This window comes from Poecile atricapillus, chromosome 7 (assembly GCF_030490865.1).
Source record: "Poecile atricapillus isolate bPoeAtr1 chromosome 7, bPoeAtr1.hap1, whole genome shotgun sequence".
Classification (NCBI taxonomy): domain Eukaryota; kingdom Metazoa; phylum Chordata; class Aves; order Passeriformes; family Paridae; genus Poecile; species Poecile atricapillus.
The window spans coordinates 3415329-3439431 of NC_081255.1; the positions used below are offsets into that span (position 1 = coordinate 3415329).

The following is a 24103-nucleotide window of genomic DNA, read 5'->3' on the forward strand; positions in this document are numbered from 1 at the left end:
AACATGAGGGGAGGCTAAAGCTGCCCAGAAGTGTCACACTCAGTCCCTGAACTATAGCTGCTCTGGCCACTTAAAGGCACCTCCCATGTTACACTGAGGAAGACAAAACAAAGAGTACCTAAATCTGATTTTTAAACTACCTCAGGCCACAAAACCCAACACCAGAACCTCACTCCATTTCCTTCAGGATCAATACAACCCATTGGTGAACTTGGAATTTCACATGCCATATTGAGAGCCATAACAGCACTTTTCCATCCTTAACCCAAAGCCAAGATCAAGCTGGTGCGTTCCAAGCATTCTTACTACAATTAATAATTTTTAGGGCCTGCCACCATAGCCTGCCTTAAGAAGCTGCCAGAATGCTGGTTCAAAGCTGATGTTCGTGCTCAGTCTTGAAATCCATTAGATGAATCAAAAAAAATTCCAGGTTGTATCAGGGACCCAAGTTGTGTCTAAGGCACTGCTGTATTTGGCCCATGGTTGTACATGTCAACAGAATAATGAAGAACACTTTGATGGTGGGAACCTGAGCCTTGAAAGAGAAACAATGTATTAGTCAGTTGATAGGAACTTAACCTGTGAAAGAGGAACAATGCACAATGGAGCTGTTGTTAGCATGGAGGTGGTGTCAGAAACCATTGTGGCCTCATCTCACCCACTGGCCATGTGTGAGATGACGTAACTGGAAAAATTCCACTCCAGAGGAGGAGATACAAGGCTTGGTTCTGGGGTGGAGGAGGTGAGGAGAACAAGATGCACACCACTTCAATCCAGGGGATGCCCTCTGAAGATGCACAGCCTATTTGCCCCTCCTGCCTGAGGAGCATGCTCCATCTCCTTCATGCTCAGCAGCTTTTCACTAATTCAGGAGTTGGTATGTGTTATTTCCTACCACAACTAATAAAATAAATTTGCTGTGCAATCACAGTTGCATCTCAAGTTTTTTGTGTACAGGCATCCTCCTGAACCCGTAACAAAAATAAGTACATGGAAGTGGAAAAGTACCAGAAAAATCCAGAGGTGTTTTAAGTGGCTCCTACTTTTCCAAAAAACATTTAATTCTCAGAGAGCAAAGCTTGAGCAGCACCAGCCAAGGAACTGAAAATACAGGCAGGGAACAGCACTTGTCACATGGGTAGAACCATTGGCAGCACCCAGGTCTTGCCTGCATCAATAAATGGAGAACTGTGGATGTATAAACACACACACAGACATGGTAAAGGACCAATCAGCAAGTCTGAGGCCTTGTCTGCTCTGAAATGGACACAGGCATTTAATTCTTATATCTTTCATTTGTTGCCCTCCCCTGAAACCATCATCAAGTCCCCAGTGCCACTCACTTCTCGAGTCAGCTAAAAGGAAAAACATTCACAAAACCCCCAAGCTAAAAACCCCAGCCCTGCTGTAAAAGTTGTTTTTCATAAACTACTACTCTGCTTAAGGAAATCAGAGTTAAAGCAAACTCGGGTTCCCTGAGCTCCCTAACCAGCTCCACTTTTCAGCAGTTCTGTCCCAGGCTGACACATCCCCACATGCATGTGTCCCTGCCCTGCCTTTGCTGCAGGGGCTGGCGGTGAGGCCAAGGAGCCCAGATGCTCCAGTTCAAGGCTGTGCAAGTGATGCACTGTTGATATATTTTATATCTTAGTAAAGGCCTGTCTGCACAAACCAGTCTTTGAAATTAAGTTGTGATATTAAAGGCTAAAGTCCTTGAAACCTTCCTACAGAAGAGAGAGTAAAGCAAAACAATATCCTCGTGTACAGGAGAAAGAATGTACGTGTGTGTATTAGCCAATGGTAACTTGCTTAGCCCGCAGACCCTGTAGAACCCTATAAAAGGTGTGCTAAAGACAGCAATAAACGGCGTTCACTTTTACTTCTGTGAAGGTTGGTGAATAGCTGGCGGTCTCTCAATATTTGGTGCTCGAACGGGACACCCTGCGGGCAGGGGGGCTTCAGTGGGTCCACGCTGGGTGGGACGGAGCCTTGGACCGAGGTTGGTGGAGCGGATCTGAGCGCAGGTAGATGCTGCCTTGGATCGGTACCGGACAGGCGGCTCACGAATCAACGGGGGCGAGTCACTGGGGGAATCCAAGGGGCGGGGGTGTTGTAGAGGGGTCGCGACCTTCCCCCCCATCGTTTGCCACTAGCATGGAAGTGGAATTTGCAGCGGTGAAGAAACTGCTTTTTGTATTCTCGTTAAACGAGATGAAGCAGCCCAGGAAAAAGACCTGGATATGCTCATTATATGGGCTAATTGTCACGGGCATTTGGCAGTGCCCCCACTGCTCTTTGCAGTGAAGGAACAGACGGATTTAACGGCTCTGATATGGGAAACGGCAATTATGAAAAAGAGCAAGGACACTGTCTCTCAGTCAAACCTGGCAGATTGTAATTAATACCTTAAAAAACAGAAAAGCGAGATATGCTGAGGCTGTGAGCCCTGTAATTCTACCTGCATCACAGCGGCAGATGCCTTTACCTCCCACTGCTGGGCAAGCGCTCCTATCTATGCTGCCCTTAGAGAGAGGGAGGGAGAGTTAGGGAGAAGAAAATAATGAGAAAAAAAAGTTCCACAGCGAACACTGAAACACCGAACAGAATCTGTTCAGTTACAGCAGGATGTGATACATCCAGAACTATCTGCTTCACTTTTGGAGTCACTTTTCACACTACAATCTTACTTAAGTTCCAGCTTTACTACCCTGGAAGAAAAGAAGCCAAATTTAGATTGGTTTCTACCCGAACCAGGGGGACATGGCGGAGCACTGAGGTGTGCGCAGAGAACAAAGGCATGCTGGGGGCAGAGGCAGTGCAAGAAAAGTTCCAAGGCCACTCTGAACAATTACAGAAACAGCTGAGCAGAAACAGGTGTCTCAGACAGCTTCAAAGAGAGACAAAATAGCCAAAAAATCACAAACTATATGGTATATAGTTCGAAATTCATCACTGTAATTAAAAGTTTGTAAGTTGCAATGGTCACCGTTGTTAGCACCTGGCCGTGAGAGACTTTGCGTGTAACATTGCCTGCTTTTGTAAAATCGTGCCATTTTCCCTCTATCTGCAAACAACGAGAGAGAAATTGAGAGAAAAAACTGTATGTGTTAAAGTTAACTTTATGAGGTTTTTTTTTCTCTCTTTCTCTCTGTTTTCCCTCTCTGCGAGAGTATGTGGAGAATGGTGAAGAAAGATAACAGCAGAGCTGCAGCAGCAGCAGAATGGGCAGTTCACTCCCCCCGCTCCCTCTCTAAGAAAAAGCACTGGGATAGTACCCAGTTTGTTAAAAAGTCATGATTTATTGGGTTTTCAAATACTTTTATATACCCTTTTAGAGTTAATTTTGTGTTTTAGGTAATTGTGAGTTTATGCAGTTGCAGTTTTTAGAGTTTTACTAGAGAAATTATTGTGATTCTTTGAAAGTTAAAAAAAAAAAAAAAAGTGTTTAAGGTGAATATTAACAGAAGTTACCTTGCAAGAATTAGTTTTAAAACCTAAGGTTAAAAAATATGGTATGATTTACAGCTACTAGGAAAACCTTCCAATTAATGTTATCTACAGAAGAGATTTGTGGTTTAAAAAATAATTAGTTAAGAGAACTTTACTGTACAAGACAAAGTTAAGTTAGAGCATGTATTATCTATATGCTTGTTTTTTCCACAATTTTACTAAGGTAATTTCAATGTGAGTCCTTTTGTTATATAAAACACATATAACTGCATATATACCAATTTGGATTTTGGATTTTAGTTTAAAAATTGGACTTGATGTTCCTGAAAAGTGCTACAAAAGCTGAATGGCAACTTGCCAAATCCTGTGTTGTTGTGGTGGTTTTTCTCTAGAAAAACTGCACTTTAAAATCCTAACCAACTTAAGCATATACTAGGCAAATTCCTATTATGAATAAGTATTTTTAGTAACATTTGCAGTAATTGTGAGTTATTCTCAAAGCTAAATGACATAGAATTGTGATGTATTTGTTACATTTCTATAATCTTTACAGTGAATCCATGTTATTGTTATATTGTGTTTAAAAGGTATATATCAAACTTATAGTTGCCTTTTTGTAGTAACAGAATAAGATTAAGTTACGTTTTTATTTAATATAGATTAAGTGTTACTAGAATTAAGAATAGTCAAGTTTTATTATGTTTAGGCTTGAATGTTTTTAAGTTAAGTTTTATAACTTAGATATTCCTTTAAGGTTAAGTTTTGTTATTTCCTTTTGTCATAAATAATTATTGTTAGGTTTAAATATTGTTTAATTTAAATTGTTTTATGTTTTATTGGAGACACTTGTTTAAAGTGCAAAGTATAGTTATTTTCCTAGAGAAATGAAGATAGCCACAACTGAAACAGCTGTGATAGAACGCTGATGAACAACTGCTTGTGGATAGAAGTGAATGCAGTCTGTGACACCCTTGACTTCATCGGGAGTTCTATTTGTTGCAATCTCTGCAGTTTTTGTTTGTTATAGCTTTCTTATTTTTCAGTGCTTCCAGAATTTTAGGAAGATGTACCATTGCTGAGGATCAGCTGCCATAGGAGAGGCTTCAGATTAAACCATCTGCTGAATGTTCTAACTGGTCTGGTACCTAAAGCTTTTGATCATTTGCTTTGTACAAATGCATTTCAACAGTTTGCTGTACTGTACTGTAAGTACTGTGTACTGCTGTACTGTAAGCATCTCATAGCTGCTACTATTGAGAACCTTGTTTTAGAAATGAGTTAAGAGGCATCTTTCCAGTTGAAAGCCTAGGCCCTGGCCAAGCCTTGACTTTACCTGGACAGAATATTTGCCAACAGATCCAGATATTTTTTGTCCCAAATCAGTATTTGAGTCACTTTTGACTTGGCAATTTGACCCTATTAATATGACAGCTGGATCAATTTTGAAGTGGGCTTGGGGAATCATTTCCGGAGGTGGTTATCCAATCTTTCACTGATTTTTTTTGTTTCTGTTTGTTTGCTAACTATGGGATGCTGGTGCAGTGTTTTAGTAATTAATAGTAGTTTTATATTACATATGTTATTAATAATGTTTATAATTTAATTGATTTTTAACTGTTATAGGTTCTTATTCATTGTGTATATGGTTATGTGTTGATGTTGATGCGTATGACAGAAGTACACCTTATTTTTATTTAAAAAAAAACAAAAAACGGGGGAAATTAATGCCCTAAAAGCATTTGATTAGTGTAATTCATTAACTTCAAAGGGAGAAGTGTCTGTGTTTTGTTGGCAGGTTCAAAAAGGTCACCTGTCCATCTGACCAGACTGTGTGCCTCTGAACACATGAGATCCAGTGAACAGAGAAGTCACCACACAGCCTTGGTACTCCAGACATGGATCAGAAGTGGACCTGTCAGGACACAGTTGTGTCTGGACACTATACAGACAGTTGCCAACAGAGATTTTATGTTGTTATTATGATGTTGTGTCTCTACCAATTTTTCAGTTATCTTCTGTTTTAAGATTTAGACGGATCTGAAGAACAACTTGAACATCAAAGCCCTCAGTCACCGATCAGCTGCCAGCTGACATCACGGGAGCAGTGAACGTTCCAGGACTGAATCGTGTTAAATCACAGTCTGTTTGTGAGAGAAATTCTGTAGAAGATCTAAGAGAAGTGTTGAGACTCCATCTAATTGTATATAAAGCAAATTGTAGTTGTATGTTTCAGCAAATTGCTTTCACGCTTAGACTACATATATACCAGAGCACGTGTGTTAAAAGTAGTTAGATAATAGTTTAAGATAAAGAGTTTAACCTGTTCAGTAATTGTTATATTAGTATAAACATTCCCCCCTTCAAAAGCTAGTGTAAACATCTTTGAAAGTTCATTTAACGTTAATGCCTTAATTATGAGTTTGCAAATATGATGTCATTTGCATGGAACAAACTGCTTATGGTAATTGTGCTGTGTATAGTCCTGAGCAGCTGTCTGCTAACAAACATCCAAAAGTGACAGAACATATGGGTCACTCTGGCACATTGAACTGGCCAAAGGTCAATGTGCTTGAGCCTAGCCACACCTGGAGATCCTTTCGCACCTGTCTCGTAGGAGTCCCTGAATGGGATCCTCCAGCATTTAAAGGTTTAATTAGTAATGAGACTCGGCTGAATCAATTGGCAATGTTACAAGAGTGCAGTCGCACTGTTGCCTTCACATTAAGACAACTTGAAGCCTGTTGGCAAGCCAAAATTATTGAAGTTTTCAGTGTTACTATAGAACCCCCAGAAGAATTAGACTTAAGTTCCACCAATAGCTCAGGTGGATGGATAATGTTTGAACCCCCAACAAAAGCCATTCTAACAAAGTAATGCAGCACTGGGCTGCAGTCAACCCTATGGTTGATCTCGTTACTACCATTGAAAGTAAAGCCTTTATTCATGGTGCAATCTCACAGGACAATTACCAAAGCGATTACCTAGTTCCATATTCCTAATCTGTGGAGATAGAGCATGGAATGAGATTCCTGCTAATCCACATAGAGGACCCTCTTATCTTGGGAAACTTACTTTGTTTCCATCCAAGCTTACACCAGTTGCTGAATGTAGCTGATAAAATGAAAAACATCAAACAGTCAAAGTGAAGCCTGAATGAATTAAGGCTTAGCAACTCTAAAAAGGCTCGCTTGTTAGACTAACAAAGAATTGAACTTAACATCCACAATGTTAAGTGAACTTTCAGCTAATGTGAGTAGTATACATCATGCAGTATTACAAAATCGAGCTGCAATTGACTTTTTGCTCTTAGCATAAGGACATGGTTGTGAGGAATTTGAAGGCATGTGCTGTCTGAATCTTACTGATCATTCAGCTTCTATCCATAAGCAACTACAACAGCTACAGGATGGGTTACATGCCCTAAAAGAAGATAGTGACCCCATTGGAAGTTGGTTCGCCAGCTGGGGCATCACTGGATGGTTGAGGTCTCTTGTGCTAGAAGGGGGGCGGACTTTACTTATAATGTTAATCGGGATGACAGTCTAAGTTGTATGTTATCTTGTCTTCGTAAGAGTATAGAATGAGTCACATCCAAAGCCTGGTTTGTGCAAAAAGAGAAAGGGGGAATTGTTGATATATTTTATATATTAGTAAAGGCCTGTCTGCACAAACCAGTCTTTGAAATTAAGTCGTGATATTAAAGGCTAAAGTCCTTGAAACCTTCCTACAGAAGAGAGAGTAAAGCAAAACAATATCCTCGTGTACAGGAGAAAGAATGTACGTGTGTGTATTAGCCAGTGGTAACTTGCTTAGCCCGCGGACCCTGTAGAACCCTATAAAAGGTGTGCTAAAGACAGCAATAAACGGCGTTCACTTTTACTTCTGTGAAGGGTGGTGAATAGCTGGCGGTCTCTCTCAATAATGCACAGACCTTTTCTATCTTTCATTATTTGAATGAAGTTAAAAAAACAAAACAGGGATAAATACAGGGATAAAGCAACTCAGATACCTTGCGTTTTTTAAAATCTATGTTCTGTTTGCTGGTGAGGAGCACCCCATACTGACAGAGGAAAATGATGTCAGCACACAGCAAGGGGGAAGGAATGAAGGAAGGAGAGGCTGCTCGTAGGTGCTGAGGTGGGCCATGGAACAAAAAGCATGAGGGTGGAAGAGACATGGCTGTCATATCCACAGTGACTTGACAGTGCTGGATGCTTACCTGGTCACAGAGCCCTGCTCCTGCAGGAGCTTCTCACCAACACCTCTGGGACTTCCAATGTCCTTCACACAGGCCATGTGGGCTCATGAAGTGAGAGACCTGTGGAAGAAGCAAGAGGGATTGTGAGGAAGGAATCACCCAGGCTGTGTTTGGGCCCATGGTGCAATCTCTAGATTCACCAGGTCATGTGGGCATCTGCTCCCACAAGGACACCAGCAGAAATTTGGCTTCCAGGTGGGAACTGCAGAATGGGTACTTTCATACAGCCAGTGACTCCATGGGGGAGGGACACAGCCAAGAATCCCTTGAGCTGGACTTCTGTTAACCTCCAGTTAACATTCAGGGTCAGGCTGGAGGGGGCTTGAAGCAACCTTGTCTAGTGAAAGGTGCCCCTGCCCATGTCAGGGGGTTGGACTGGGTGACCTTTAGAGGTGCCTTCCACAACCCAAACCATTCCAGGACACTCCCATGCAATGAAAAACACAAACAGCTGCTCATCTTGCACCAGGTTCTATGTATTATCAGACCGGCTGACAGGTAATAGCATGTCTTCTGCAGCAGAAAGCACAACATTGATCAGTAATTATTCAAAACAAACAAAAATTAAAACCAAAACCCCAGCCACACATACTCAATGCACAGATCTGCCAACAGGTGAGTCCCCAGATGGCAATTCCAGGAGGGAATCCTCCCACTGTCCAGAAGTTCAGGGTCTGTGCCAGTATAGTCTGTTGTCACCTGGCCTCTGAGAAAGGTTTTTTTTAAAAAAATAAACACCATATCCTGCTGGCATGTGAGCCAACATCAAAAACATAAGAACTCATCCAAAACACAGAAAAGTTTGCTCCTCACATGAAAAATTATCCAGGCAAGTCGCCTTTCCGTCCTGTAACACACAATTCTATTGGGCTGTTGAGGGACTAACATTGCTGTAGGTTCTTTTGGTTTTATAAGGAGAGTTTGTAACCCAACTTTTTACATTTTAAGTTCTCAAAACTCCTACACTTGCTTTTATGGCCTAAATAAACAGGCCTGCCACTAGGTCATGGGGGTTTTGTTTTCCTGAAGGACTAAGCTGAGGCAGGGGTGAAGCAGGATGCGACATGGACCAACTCTGCCTGCGTTCCCTTCAGGCAGTGCAGAGACAAATAAATCCAGCCACCTCCGCTTGCATGGTTTCCATGACTTCAGAAATTCCAAGACCTCCATTCTGGATCCAGAGGCCTGTTTAGATGGGATGCAGCAAGATTAAAAATGAGCTGATGGGAAGCCAGCACTGGTTTTGTACAGGAATGTGATTGGGAGAAGACACAACAGGAGCACTGCTCTCTGCATTGAACATTTTGGGGAAACATCCTGTTTCTGATAGGGATCCCTTTAGAATACAAACCCAAATTCCCCAGATGCTCAGCAAACAGGGTGGTAAAAGCCTACAGACCTACAAGGAGGAACAGTGAGGGAGCAGCCCAGGTACAGCCATCCGAAAAGGCATTGACATTTGTACACCTCTATATATTAATCTTTATAAATACAGTGTTCTTCTACACAAGGAATTGTGGAACGACGTAATTCTAGGCTGGTTTCTTCTAACAAAAGCTTGCCAGGGCTTTTGTTTGGAACTGGAATGCTTGTTCTTCCTCCTTGGTGTCCCACCCTGTCCTTGGAGGCCTGGGCAGGTGTCTGGTCCAATCCCGTGCACTGCCCTTGGAAGTGGTGGGAAGGAGACCACATGAAGAGCTGCTCTACAACTTTCAAGGGTGAAAAGCTAAAGTGTGAGGCAGGTTCAGCTGTCAATGGAGTCCCAGGGAGGTGGGCAGTCATAGCTCATCCCTGGATGACGGCGTGTCAAGGGACGACTGGGAGGGCAGGGCGTCTTTGTTCTGGGCGTCACTGTGGATCTTGCCCTGTTGCCGGGACTTCCAGGAATGTGTTCTGTCCCAGTCTGTTGACACGGTCTCATTGTCCCAGATGGTGGAGGTCTCTGTGTCACTGAGGTAGCCCGGCTGCCCAGTGTAGTGTGTGGGGTAAACAAGAAGGGGTTCTGCCGAAAAGGCCTTCAAGTCTCTGGACTCGTAGTACTCCATGTACTTTGTGCTACGGAGGAGAGAAACACCATCAGCAACAGAGAAATGTTCACTGGTGTCAAGCTCGTCCCTGGGAGACATGGCCAATCCAGGGAGCAGAGTGGTCTGGGAGTGGGGGTAGGTGCTGGGGTACAGCCAGTACCACGTCCTTACAATCACACACACCTGTACAATCAAAGCCTGTTCCCAGAGACAGACAAGTGCCTCAGACAAATAGTCCACAAGCCCTGCTCCAAGCAGGCTCAATTCCCCTCTGTCACCTCCTCTGACCTGTGCCAGGAGGACAAAACCCAAGCACACAAGGAGTCCCCACCAACCAGGCTACCAACAAGATCTGGTTTAAGATCAGACAGCAAGACCTAGCCTGTGTCCCCCCAAGCCGCAGAGGGACTCACACAGGGTGCTTGTTGTACATGATGGGCAGGAATTCATCCACGGGCAGCATCTTGCTGAAGGGCTCAGCCCCGATGAGCTTCTGAGCCCCGTGGAAGGAGATGGCGTAGCCCAGGGTCCAGTAGGAGTAATCAGCTTCCACCAGGTTTCGGACATTGGGAATGGCTCTCTCAGGCTCCTGCACCTGCATCCTTTTCCGGCCAATGTAGCTTCAGGGATGAAAAGATCAAGGAGATTGGAACCAAAGTGAATCCATAGCAATTAGGACAAGACTATTTGTGTCAGCCAGGCCAGGGCAAAGGGTCAGTCCCAGAAGCAATCCCTGACTCAACTCACAGGTTTCTTATCCTACACTACTACCAGACATCCAAGTCTTAACCCAGTGGCTGGGACAGCTGTGAAAGGCTTCCTAAGGGAGTTAAGATGACACAGTCTGAGGCTCAGGACTGAGCTGTGCTGGTTCCTCTGTCAGAATCTCCAACACAGTAAAACATTGTCCACCATGCACAGGGTTGGTGCCCACGGGGACTTTTGGCAACAGCTGCCCCAGAGGGCAGATTTGTCATGATGGGAACAGCCACCAAGATGACTGTGCCACCATTGCCTGCACTGCAGCATCAACCTGCACCTCTGCCATGACCCAGCAGTGCTGGAAACCTCCCCATGTGCCCACAACCTCCCAGAGGAGCAGAAACTTACATCAGCTCCCAGTCTAACTGGGCTTGCTTGATGTCATCCATCAGCTTCATGAGCTTCCTCTTGAACTGGTGCTCAAAGCGCACATCGTCCTCAATAACAAGTGTCTTCTCCAGGCCCCTGCTCACCACCTGAAACACAAGTACTCCAACATGAGCACAGTGGCCCCCATAGGTACCCTGCTGTCATTGGGGACACCCTGACCTGGCACTGCCTCCCACACCATGCAGGCTGGAGAACCAGTCTTTGACATACACGTTATGCCAAGCCACTGGAACTTGCTCCTGCTCAGATGTAGAATAAGGGGAAAAAAACCAGGAGTGTTTCTTTAACCCCATTTGCTTTTCAAAACCTTCTTGCCTTTCTTCTAAGCAAGCTTGCCCCAAGCAGGATATTGGATGGACTGCAAAAACAGTCATGAAAATGTCCTGATAAAAATCACTGTGAGCTGAGGGCAAATGAATCAGAATCCCCAAACTGTTTGGGTTGGAAGGGACATTAAAGCCCATCCAGTCCCACCCCCTGCCATGGGCAGGAACACCTTCCACTATCCCAGGTTGCTCCAAGCTCCATCCAGCCTGGCCTTGGAAACTTCCAGGGATCCAGGGGCAGTCACAGCTTCTCTGGGCACCCTGTACCAGGGCCTCAGCACCCTCATGACCTGAATGGCAGTGGGAAGCCATTCTCCCTTGTCCTGTACCTCCATCCCCTGTCCCCAAGTACCTCTCCACCTCTCTTGAATCCCCTTTAGGTACTGGAATGGGAAAGGGGAGATGTGAAAGGTGAACACTGCATCCAAAAAAACCCCAGCAATCCAAGGTAATCAGTTCTGTCCTACACTTCCAGAAACCTGGGCTCCAATGCTCTGCACCAGGAACTAGGTCACAGCGAACTGGCTGTGAACTAGGACACAGCACCTTCCTGCAGGAACCCCGAGGCATCCCAAAATCCTCACCTCCTTCCAGATGTAGTAATGGCTCAGGAAGCAGCCGATCTCTCCTCTGGTTAGGGGCCTGGAGGAATATGGGTCCCGATATCCTGGCAGCATTTCAATGCTGAGAGCTTTGAGCTGACTCGTGTTCAGTGTTCTGGGAAACAAAAAGTATTTATAACCATTGCAGAAAAATAAGTCAATTCAAGCCAGACACAGGCACAGCATGGGGAATGCTGCTGATGTTCAGGGAAAAGCCAGACCTTGAGAAATTCCTACATTTGTTTTGCTCAAAAACACAGGGGAAAATTAACTTCTTGATTTACAGCTCTAAATCAAACTGATAAACTGTATCCTTAACTCTGCTGAAGACTTCTCACAGGACCTTCAATTATCTTTAACTCTGCCACAAACTTCCTGTGGGACCATCCACTTGCCAGGTGCTTGGCTTTGATTAATTTTCTGAGGCCTTGACAGGATCCCAAGTCTCCAAGACCATCAAATGGTACATGGGCTCCTGACTCCTTGAGGCCTTTTTGCAACTCACAGACTCAAAATTTCTGCCTTGATTTCTCCTTATAAAAAGGTCTGCATACCTTAGAATCATTGAATCATTAAGATTGGAAAAGTGCTCTAATATCCTCAAATCCAAGCATTAACCCAGCAATTCTCCCAGGGATGGGGCCTGCACCACTGCCCTGGGCAGCCTGTGCCAATGCCTGACCACCTTTGGCATGAAGAAATTTTTCCCAGTCCAGAAAAGTTTCCCAGTCCAGCCTGCCACAGCTTGAGGCTTTTTCCTCTCCTCCTCTTCCTTGTTCCCTGGGAGCAGAGCCTGACCCCTCCCCGGATGCACCCTCCTGTCAGGGAGTTGTGCAGAGCCAGAAGGTCCCCCCTGCACCTCCTTTTCTCCAGGCTGAGCTCCCCCAGCTGCTCCTCAACAGACATGCTCCAAGCCTTAGAGCAAGTTTGGAAAAGGCTGTGTCAAGGTTAACGCTGTAGCACCACAGCTCTGTAGCGCTAGGATAGACAATATTCCCAGGAGTTAACTGCTCCATGCACAGAAAGCTGTGATTTTAACCTGATTTTGACCCTAGCCTGAACCTCAGTGCCCTGGTTCTCTCACAGAGATTGACTAATTGCAAAGGAGGAAAGAAACAGAGCAGAATTGCCCCAAGCAGATGATCAGGGAGATCCAACTGGTGTTCAGCTCCTCCACAGCCAACCCTGCCCTGCTCGAAGTAGGTCAGGGCATCCAAGGAGATGCTGTGAAGCAATAAAGCACATCCCACTCTGAAAACATCCTCAAGCCCAACCAAAACTCACTTTCCATCCACAGCCTCCACTACCTTCACTGCAATCTCCTGCTCATAGAGAGTCCGCAGCATCCGATCCCGCCGGTCCTTGCGACGCTTCAGGTTGATCATGAAAATCTGTGTAGAAGAGAAAGACATCAAGACATCAGACTCCCAGCTGGGAGGGAGGGAGAAGGGAAGTCTTGATCCACCCCTCTCCAGTAGCCCCACTGGAAAAGCAGGTCTTGTGAAAATACCACATATATGTTTGCTCCAAGTTGCCTAGAATTTGTCAAAAAGCTGAAGCTGGTTTTGAGTTGAAAGTGTAGAGGCTTTTTCTCTAACAACTACTTTTTATGGATGTTCATGGAGGAAACTTGCTCTTCGAGGATGAAGAAAAGTGAGTTAGAGCCAAGTCTATAATTTCCAAAGATACAGGATACTTAGGTTTATATCAAACAGAGTAACATGACCATCTGGAGCATCAATCTTAGAGGAACACTGACCTACAACACTGCCACTGCCTGGGTTTAGGATTATCAGTGGAGCACCATCCAAGTACAAGGCCATAGTAAAGAAATTTTTGTGATTACTTCAGACACTGAAAATCCACTGTGATTCCTGCCATAGCAGAGAGCCAAGGCTGAGGACAGAGATGTCTGGGCAGGGCTCTGTCCAAAGCCTCAAGGAGACTGGTGGAGGGCTGAGGACTTTGCAGTTAACACTCAGGGGCTCAGGGATATCTTTCAGTCCTAAGCAGGCTGGTACAAGCACAGCCTTGTAGCCCATGAAGCAAATCCTCATCTCAGTAAGAAGCAGAACGAATTTCAGCTCAGTACAAATGAAAGAATAATAAACTGGGTAAATAGAGCACAGCCACAAAGGACAACATGGAAAAAAACAGGACCAGCTGTGCCTTAAACACAGATGCTCAAAGACACACAGCTGGATCGAGTTCAGCTTCAGGAGCCCCACAAACAGATGGAGCAGAGCACACCAAGATGAAAAAGGCTCCCCTGATCCCCACAACTCCCTCGGTCCCAGAGTCACCCTGGCAGATGCACACACAGGGGCTGCTGGCTCTGACACAGACACCAGGCAATCAAAGCCTGGCACATCCCTCTCCAGCCTTCTCCCCAGGCATGGTTGGCATCCCTGGGGGGACCCAAGGTGGGCCAGAACTCAGCTGTAAGCCTGGATCCCCTACCTGCTCCCAGCTCTCCAGTGTCTCTCTTAAGTGAGAGAAATCCTTCCCTCCTGCCACTGGCAAGTTGGAGAGCAAAGACCCAATTTCTGTCACAGATGGAACGGAGGCCAAGCTGCTCTGCAGAGTCAGATGCAGAGCAAACAGCACAAGATTGGGGTAGTTAACCTGCTTTTCAGCCTCACTTTCCTTCTCTGCCTCTCCTCTTCCTCACTGCCTTCTCTTTCTGGCTGAATTAAAACAGAATCATGGCATGGTTTAAGTTGGAAGAGATGTTAAGGATCAGGTGATGAGTGAGAAGACAATAAACAGGAGAACAGGTTCCTTACTTCATCAAACCCCATCTTGTCAGGGTGCTTCGGAGGGACAGAGATGTACTGAGAGGGCTCCACGGGAGGGCGATCGACTGAAAGAGAGGAGAGACCCCGAACGTCACCCTCATTCACACCCTGCAGTGGACATCATGTGTCAGGGGGTGTCTCCCTCACGGGCTCCCCTGGAGCCGGGATGAGGAGCCACGGCAGGATGGGAACAGCAGGAAGCATCACATGGCAAAGCCAAAGCCAGCAGCCACGTGCCAGACAGACATCAGGAAGAAAACATGGACATGCAGCACCCTTTCCACATGAAAGATGCATTTGATCTGGGGAAGTTGAGGGATTTTGTGGATAGGGTTGACCTGACCATGAAGCAATTACATCCCTAAGTAGAAAAGTGGTGGAAAATTTTAGAACACTGTGTATCAAAACAATATTAGCGCAGACAGGTCAGGATGCAGACTTCCAAGAGAATGAGAGCTGAGATGCTGGCAGGAGAGCTCTGTAGGCATTAACTTGGAGGGTCCATCATGGCAAGGGCATAGCAACTCACTCATGGCCTCAATCAGGGTGTGCACAAAATTCTCAGCTTCCTCCTGCAGCGATTGCTGTGGCTTCAGGGGCATGGGAAGGAACCCATAGTGTTCACGGTTGCAGATGAACATCTGTACTCCTGGGGATCACAGAAAAGCAGAAATTATAATCAGGCCTGCTACCAGGGCATTTCTCTGCTCCGTGACTACATAGCCACAAACACACTTTTGCCAGGACCTCAGTCCCAAAACGTTCTGCTTCATAAACAATCAATTCAAAATCATTCCAGTTCCACTTTCTGTTTTGCCTGGCTGGCAGCAAGTGGCCTCTCTCATAAAACCAATCCTTACTGTCTGCCCAGCTAATCCTTCAGGGCCTGGGCTGACAGGTCAAGGAAGAGTGGCTTCCCACTGAAATAGAATGGGTTTAGATTGGATATTGGGAAGAAATTGTTCTCTGTGAGGGTTGTGAGGTCCTGGCACAGGTTGCCCAGGGAAGCTGTGGCTGCCCCATCCCTGGAAGTGTCCAAGGCCAGGTTGAAGCGGGCTTGGAGTATCCTGGGATAGTGGAATGTGTCCCTGAAATGAGATGATCTTTAAGGTCCCTTCTAACCCAACCCATTCTATTCTTTATCACTGCTTCCTTTTGCCTTGGCTAGGAAGTAAAGGTGATACATAAAGGTGATACAGCACCTGTGCTGGCAAAGGACTTTGAGGAATACATATGACAATGACCTTCAAAATGTCAAGTCACTGCCAAATACAGTCCTTTTCTCTCTCCAGAACTAATTTTTACCATGCCCTGAAGATTGAAAGAAAATTCCAGAGCAAGACACCAGTGAGGAGAACAGATGTGATAATGTTTAATGTCCTTCTACTCAAAAGCTTTTGCAACTGCTTGTTGAAGGTGGGAAACAGAGAGGAGGTGCAAAGCCTGTCCTTGGAACAGATGCATTTGCAGGGCACAGACTCACCCAGTGGAAACATCCCAGCATCAGCAGAACACTTTTCCTTTTGGGATGACAGGGATTTTCTAACCACTGTAACTTTGTCTTTCACATCAGGCAACACACTCAAAAGCCACATCCAGAGAAACCAAGGGAAGCATTTCTGTTGCTTTACACTGAGTTCTGGTAAGGTCCTTTATTAACTAACCCAAATCAAAGTTGCTAGAACAAAGCAATTGGCAAAAAAATGCCTTTGTCTTTTTTAATTTTTTTTTTAATGAAACAAATTTAACCAGCACCCTCCCTTGAGGAAATAAATGAAAAGCAGACACTACCTGGTGTGCTGATGCTTTCATCTATTAGTGCCCCTTATCCATGGTATTTTTAGCAGAGTGGAACTGTTGGCAGTAATGACTGGTGTTTCTCTCGTTTTAAGTTCTGCAAGTAAATTGCTTGCTATGCTATGTGCCAGAACACATTCAGCTGTCAGCTGCAATTTAGGTAAATGGCAGAATAAAAAACCTACTACCTGCTGACATTAATGGATTTGGCACTGATCTAATCAACTAATCTTTTCTGGCTCACTGATCGCTGTTCTTATCTTCTGCTGCCTTGAACATACTTAATCTGCACAGATTCACACCAGTGTTCCTGTCCTGTTTGGGATAAAAGTTACTTGAAAAAATAGTAAAGCTCCTGTAAAGTGGGGAGGGGGACTCACTCTCCAGCTCTGTTTTTATAATAGTTAAATGATTACTACAAGGGATAGAAAAACTACAGGTATTTGTATTATTATTCTTAATGGGCTTTAAAGGCACTGTCCAGGATTTACAGTCATGTCTTAAAATCACAGCTACAGTTAAGGAACCAAAATTACACCCACATCCCTGTGACCAGACCTTCCTGCTGGCTGGCTCAAGAGACCCAGGCTGAAAGGCAGCTCAGGAGATCATGGAATCGTGGAATGGTTTGGATTGGAAAGGACGTTAAAGCTCATCTCCTTCCACCCCTGCCATGGGCAGGGTCACCTTCCACTATCCCAGGTTGCTCTGAGTCCTGTCCAGTCTGGCCTTGGACACTTCCAGGAATGGGGCAGACACAACTTCTCTGGGCAACCTGTACCGGAGCCTCTCCACCCTCACAGGTAACAACTCCTTCCCAACATTCCATCTAACACTGCCCTCTTGCAGTGAGAGGCCATACCCCGACATCCTGCCCATCCCTTGTCCCAAGTCCCTCTCCAGCTCTCTTGGAGGCCCCTTCAGGCACTGGAAGAGACTCTAAGGTCTCACCTGAGTCTCCTTTTCTCCAGGCTGACCTGGCAGGCTAAAAGCTCTCCTGTGAGTGCAAGGGGCTCTGCAGAGTCCAGTGCTGGCAATAACACACCCACTCTAAGTTTTGTTCAGATTCAGGACTCCCACACAGGCCACATCCTCTCTCAGAGGTGAGACCATCTCTTTGGAGCATCACAGATTGGCTGCTTCCAGCAGCAGATTCCCTGTTGGAAATTGATGGTTTGATCTGAGGTGTTAAGCACAGCACTTGGCCTGGACAAAAGCCAATATAATTTCTGACTTCAGGGAAAAATAAGTGAAATTGCTCCATAAAGAAGTTTATCTCAAAGCTCACACATTTTTCACATTTCTGAATTTGGATGTCATCGCTTTATCCTGGGTGGCAAAACTCAGGCTAGGATACAGGTCAATAGTCTGAGCATATCAACAGGCCAGACAGCTGGAGAAAAGCCTTTCATGTCATGGGTCAGTCTTGGAAAAAGCTAGTGTTCTAGGACAGAAAAAATGATGGGTTTGAATCCCTGAAATATTTCTGGAGCAGCTGGAGCTAATGAAGTGCAGTTACCACATGGGTTGGAAGCTGCACTTCTAGGAGAGCTGTCAGAGGGAAGAAGTGGAGGAGTAGATTTTAAGCAGCCTGCTTCGCTCTCCGAACTTAAACCTCAACTCTCCTCAATGCAGCTCTGGAGCCAAGACATGGCACTTGGAGACATGGTTCAGCGATGGATTTGGCAGTGCTGGGGAAAAGCTGGACTGAACAGCCTTGGATGGTCTCAACTCTGTGATTCGGCACCGATGCTCTGACTCTGAAAGTCAGGACCCTGAAGCTGCTCTGCAATTCACTTCGGCCTCCCAAGCATTCCAATTTCAGCTCTTGCTGCCTCTCCTCTATCATTCATCTCATCTGACACTCCTCATCCTCTTGCAGCTGATTTTGAGAACTCCCTGCTCAGTCTGCCAAGACAACAACATCATTTTTGGTGCTGTCAAGACCTGCCAACCAGACCCACCACTAAAATAGAAGCTACAGACAGCTGGTGGCTGCTATGCTTGTCTAGGAACAGTGGGAAGGGAGGCTCACCCTGCAGAACAACAACAACCCCTCTTCCCTTGGCTTTCTCTCTGCCTGCCTGTTCCCAAGAGCAGCCCTTTCTACCCTCCTTAACTTTGCATCTTCTGCAGAGGACAGGAAGCACCAACTGCACATCATTCAGAGGATCCATGAACAACCTTTCCTTGATAATTCACCTCAGCAAGTCACAAAACTACTCACGTTCTCTGAACAATACGCACTTACGGGTGCTGCTGAGGTTTCACCAATCCCTTTTTCCTTATAATGCCCCAAACATTTCCTTTTCAACATAGCAGGCAAAGAACAACACAGATGGCCATTGCAGTCCTGGGAGCCCCCTTCAGCTCTGACACAGGTCTGCCAGCCTGGACACTGCTGGAGACAGAACATTCACAAGAGCCACTCTCCAGAAATAAACAGGACTAAACATCCTCACTGCAAGTACGAACAGCAGCATAAGGCACTTAAGAGACAGTGATGTCTCAGCAACACCTGGAGCTCCCTTAAAACATCAACAGCCAGAGATTTCCTCTCCCTGGAAGTACCCAAGACCAGGCTGGACAGTGCTTGGAGCAAACTAGTCTAGTGGAAGTTATCTGTGCCCATGGCAGGGAGTGGAATGAGATGAGCTTTAAGGTCCCTCCTAACCTGAACTGTTCTAGGATTCTATGGTTTAAAAGTCTCTTGTCCTCACCCCTTTGCTCAAGGATCTTTTAGAAGTGGTAACTTTAGATATCTCACTCCCAGACCACCTTACAATCTCCCAGAACCCACCTGTGTTCACCTGCTGTGACACAAACCAAGGGTGGAGTCACACATTTTGTCTCTGAAATATTGCCCCATCCCAAGAACAGCCTCCACATCCTTTGAAATTAGCAGCAATCCAAAACAGCCTTTCCAGTCACTTGCTGCTGGTTACCCCTGACCAGATCCCAGAGCAGAAAGGGAACAGGGTCTGAATCCACATGGAACTCCATCCAGGACTTTTAGGCTGTGAACCTGCAGTGGAGGTCTGTGTGTCTCTAGGAGTGAACCCTCCCCAGCAGAGGCCCTGGACACACCTGCTTGGCGACTGGAGAAGGCAAAGACCATGATATCATCAAAACTCCAGGTGTAGTCCGGGTGTGGGGGGTAGAATGCCAGCTTGGAGGAGGCCACCTTCCTTAGGTCAATGAGGAACGTGGAATGGACCATGGGGACAGCAAAACAGCCCATCCTCTTCCATTCCCGAATCAGGGGATACTCCAAGGTCCTCTTATAATAACCCTGAAACCACAAAGAGGGGACTGTTGTTAACAAGAAATTCCTATTTCAAAGCTGCTCCTTAGCAAAAGCTCACACCCTGAACTCTCCAGCAGAGGTTCACCAGGGCTCGACTCTCAGCTTTTTCCATGTCTTCCATTTGGAAATAGCTCAGTCAAGTATTTAGAAACAGTCTTCATCCCAAAAGTAAAGACTGACCTTCTCCCTACTTTTTAGGAGCTCTTGGATAGCCCAACCTTTCCACTGCAAAATTCCCCTGCAATGGAGCTTCAAACCTCAGACTATTTTTTCCTGGTTCTTCAAAACCCTTTTTGCACATAAGACCCTCCAGACTGATCCTGGAAGCTGCTGAGCATCCATGACATCCTCCACATTCAACAGGCACAAAGTCCATTTAGTATCTCAGAGAGCAGGATCTGCAAATTCATTATATTAATGACTTAAAAAAAAAATCATTTATTGCCACTGCAGTGAAGGTAACATCTCAGTCTCCATCAGCTGTGTAAGAATCCCTGCTGGGATAAGCTGTGTAAGAATCCATCCTGGGGCAAGCAGGTTTGACACTCACTCCTGTCTCTGCGTAGAGAGGCACTTCAGTCAGCTCCTGGGTTAATTCCCTGTACCCTGGAGCTCTGCTAGCCTTCAAGCACTCTGGGTACAACACCCACAGTGTGTGGCTCATGTGGAAATAAATACACTGAATTCCTCCAGGAAGAAAACCCTGGAGCATCAAATTGACATCTGGAGGGTTGAATCCAGAGCGGATTCTGGGCTTTACAGAAACAATGAGTCACTAAAAGAAGTTAAAGCTCCATTTACGTTCTATTTTCCATGAGCATTCAGGCTCTGGCTGAGCAAAAGCTTGCAGAACTGCTCTGCCCTGGGTTATGTGGAACCACAAGGTGGTGCACATACCTGGTTATGGATCTGCCATCTCCCTCTGCCTTTCAGATACAGTGACCACACTGTGAAGATGAGATATCTCAAACACAGCCACCCCAACTGCCACAGGAAGGAGCGGGTGGGAGGAAATGTGATTGGCATTCCCACCAAAGGAAGGGTTAACACACCTACTCTTAAACAGAGACCTGAGAATGCCCACAAGTGAAGATACTGGACACTCATCTTTCCTCCTCCAGTGGCTCACTCCTGGATTCTGGGGCTGTCCCCTGCATATAAATCACATGTAAGCAAAGAGGACTCTAACTCCCCTGTGTTGCTGCTGCACTGCTTCTCCCAGGGTTTGCTCCATGACAGATAAATGTCAGCCTGTCTGGAGCTGGGCTTGGCTCACCATGGCTCAATTCTGGGGGGAGGCCATGTTTCAGGATGTGCTCCAGCTGTTATTTACTCCCCAGGTCTCCTGGGAGAGCAAGGCTGAGAACATGAAGCCCTGGTACCGCATGCAGAAATAAGAGAAAAGGAAAAATAAAGAGAGAACTTTCCTGTTCACTCCAGCAGGATTTTCTTTTTTTAAACCAAATTTTACATGATGCCTTTGCTGGTTCTCCTTTTCTCAGACAGTGCTGGTAACAGTGGAAACTTCCTGCTGAAGAAGTAGGGCTGGGGCTTGTGCACATGGGCAGAGATCCACTTCAGCTTGTGAAGCAGGGCTGATGTACCCCAGTGGAAGACCTGCCTGACTCAGGACTTAGCCTCAAAAACTTAAAGCACAATCAATACCTTTGCTATGAAGTCTATATCTCCATTTTCAAACAAAGTAAACAAATCTAAGTGTAACAAGTAAACACACCTCATCACACACCTTTCTTATCTCTATATTTATTTCCCAAGAATTTGGAAAGTTCAGGACCTATTCCTGCTATTTTTTAATCCAATTATTTAGTCTAAACTGTGGAACTCCTTACCAGAAGATGGTGTGGATGTCAAAAAGCAAGTTCAGACAGGGATTTCTCTAGAATAAAAAAATTACTTACAGCTTTGAAGACAAATATATTCCTCAAAAACCCAAAGGGGATTGCCCAAGGAAAGAAAAGTATTCTGGGGAAGTAGCACTCACTTTTTTGCCCTATCCTTATACTATTCCCTAGACATCTGCAGATGAATCTGTGCTCTGACCCAATGCAGTTGTTAGGTGGATCAGAAGCAACATGAAAAGGTAACATGAAACTAATTTTTAGGCTCAGCACCAGTACCTGTTACACGCATACTTCAGCACACACACTCCCTATGAGACAAAGGATGTTGCCCCACTTCAAAAATCTTGTTCATAGATGAGAAAGATAATTTAGACACAGTGAAGATCTGTGGAAAGAAAAGCAAATTCCTCTTGGATTAGCATCACTGTACAAAAAAAAAATTTGCCTGAAATTATGCACCAAGGGTTTTAAGGCCATTACAGACACATAGAACCACCTTAAAAAAACTTCTGACCTGTTTATCAGTATTTTTTATGTGTTAGTGGGATCATACCACATGTTAACACCACCTCAGAGCTACAGCAGCTTCTGTTCAGGAGAAGGCTACAGCAGCAGATGGGAAAGCCCACAGAACAGGAAGGATGCCTGCTGCTCCAGAGACAGGGGCAGGAGCCCCTTGAGGACACCACTCACACAGCCTCCCAGCACCCTTCACGAGGTCACCTGCCTGGGGAGTGATGCCACACCAGAAGTTGGAGTAGAGGGAGCGGGACTCGAGCATCGGTGCCACCAGTGTCTTGTTTTCTGCTATCAGCAGGTTCAGGGTCTGGGGGTTGGTTAGTAAGTTATCTGCATCAATAAACTAGAGAAGGAAGAGGGGGAAAAAAAAAAATTGTTAATAAATGAAACAGTATGATTCTCATGATGCTTTCTTGGGAATGAGGCAGCCAGAGGCACATGACCAGCCCTGGTGTGGCCACAGGCCCATTGCAATGCCTGTCCCCTGTGCTGCCATTGCTAGGGTACTTCTGGCCCCACACAATGAGAAAAGACCCTCTCCCCCAGAGGGACTGGAGCATGTCCAAGGAAGGGAATGGAGCTAGGGAAGGGTCTAGAGCACAGGAACAGCTTTGAGGGAGCTGGTGGGGCTCAGCCTGGAGAAAAGGAGGTTCGGGGGGACCTTCTGGCTCTGGACCTTCTGGGACAGGAGGGGGCGGCCAGGGGAGGTTGGGCTCTGCCCCATGGGAAGTTTAGATTGGATATTAGGAAAAATTCCTTCTAAAAGAATGGCCAGGCATTGAAATAGGCTGCCCAGGGCAGAGGTGGAGTTGCCATCCCCAGAAGTGTTTGAAAAATGTGTGCATTTGGCCCTTGAGAATGTGGCTTAAACATGATGAACATGGCAGGTCAACAACTGGACTCAGGCCTTTTCCAACCTTAACAATTTTATGATTCCATGAGGTCAGCAAAAAAACACCCTAAAAGCAGTGAGCTGGTGAGTTTGACTCCATTGGGCACAAGGCTGTCACAGGGAAACCTGGGGGTGGCTGCTCGTGGGCACAGCAACGAGATGGGCAGAGAGCCCCCCGGACTCCACACAACCTCATGCCAGCACAGGGACCAGGGAGCTGCCAGGGAAAATAACATCACTGAAAATTCAGGACGAGTTCATCCTGTGAAGAGCATCAAGAACAACTCCTCAGCTGCCTTCATACTTCACCTTGCTTGGAGGCTTTGGGAACACCCCTCTCACTGTGACCAAAGGCAACATCTTCCCACAGCTGCTCTGCACAACTATTCCCTTTTATTTCACCAGGTGGGGGTTCAATCTGGGGGACCCTTTCAGGTACCTTCTACCTCCAGGATTGTGTTCAATCCTGATGCCTGTGGAGAAAGCTCCAAGCTTAGCCAAGGACTCACCTCCCTCAATGCAAAGTCTCTGGCTCACCAGAACAAGAAATGATCCATGACATCTCAATTTGTCTTTAGATGGAGAAAAAACTTTTTGACAGCCTCCAGTATCCAAGTGAGCACCTGGAAAGCTTTTGCCTGAGGCCAGGCAATAAATCAAACTTCGTACTTACCAGTATATAGTCCGACCACTTCTCCCGGGCAGCGCGCAGGGCAGCCTGTCGCAGCTTCATCACATGAGTGAATCGGGAGCTTGGCCAATGTTTTGGTCCAATTTCTTCTGGGTAAGACCTAGAAAAGAAAAAAAAAAGTGACTGTAATCCATGTCTGGGCTTTATTGCACCAGAAAAAGAAGGAAGAAGGAAAGGAAGGAGGAAGGAGACAGACAGGAGGAAGGAGACAGGAGGAAGGAGACGAAAAAGTTCCATTGTTGCCTTCATTATGAAAGCAAAACAGCATAGAGTCACCTCAGGTAATCCAGGAGAGGTTTTGAGAGAGAATAATTCAAAGTTCTGTGCTGGCATGAGCACAGAAGGCATCAGAAAACAAGCAGTGCCCCAGTTTTCTGACAACCCAACAAAGCAGCACCATCCAATGCAGAAGCTGCTGTGGC

The 24103-nt window shown here is 45.8% G+C and overlaps 1 protein-coding gene across 1 annotated transcript in view; it reads right to left on the bottom strand.

The window, feature by feature from the left end:
• Positions 1-8163: 8163 nt before the first annotated feature.
• The window catches only part of COLGALT2 (collagen beta(1-O)galactosyltransferase 2), a 46044-nt gene continuing 30104 nt past the window's right edge, over positions 8164-24103 (bottom strand). The window contains exons 3-12 of the mRNA XM_058843377.1: positions 23664-23781; positions 22307-22441; positions 19498-19702; positions 15143-15262; positions 14602-14678; positions 13100-13206; positions 11798-11930; positions 10846-10973; positions 10149-10355; positions 8164-9763 (exon numbers count right to left, since the gene is read on the bottom strand). Coding sequence (XP_058699360.1) covers positions 9487-9763; positions 10149-10355; positions 10846-10973; positions 11798-11930; positions 13100-13206; positions 14602-14678; positions 15143-15262; positions 19498-19702; positions 22307-22441; positions 23664-23781 — 1507 coding nt within the window. The 3' untranslated portion in view covers positions 8164-9486. The remainder of the gene's footprint in view (positions 9764-10148; positions 10356-10845; positions 10974-11797; positions 11931-13099; positions 13207-14601; positions 14679-15142; positions 15263-19497; positions 19703-22306; positions 22442-23663; positions 23782-24103) is intronic.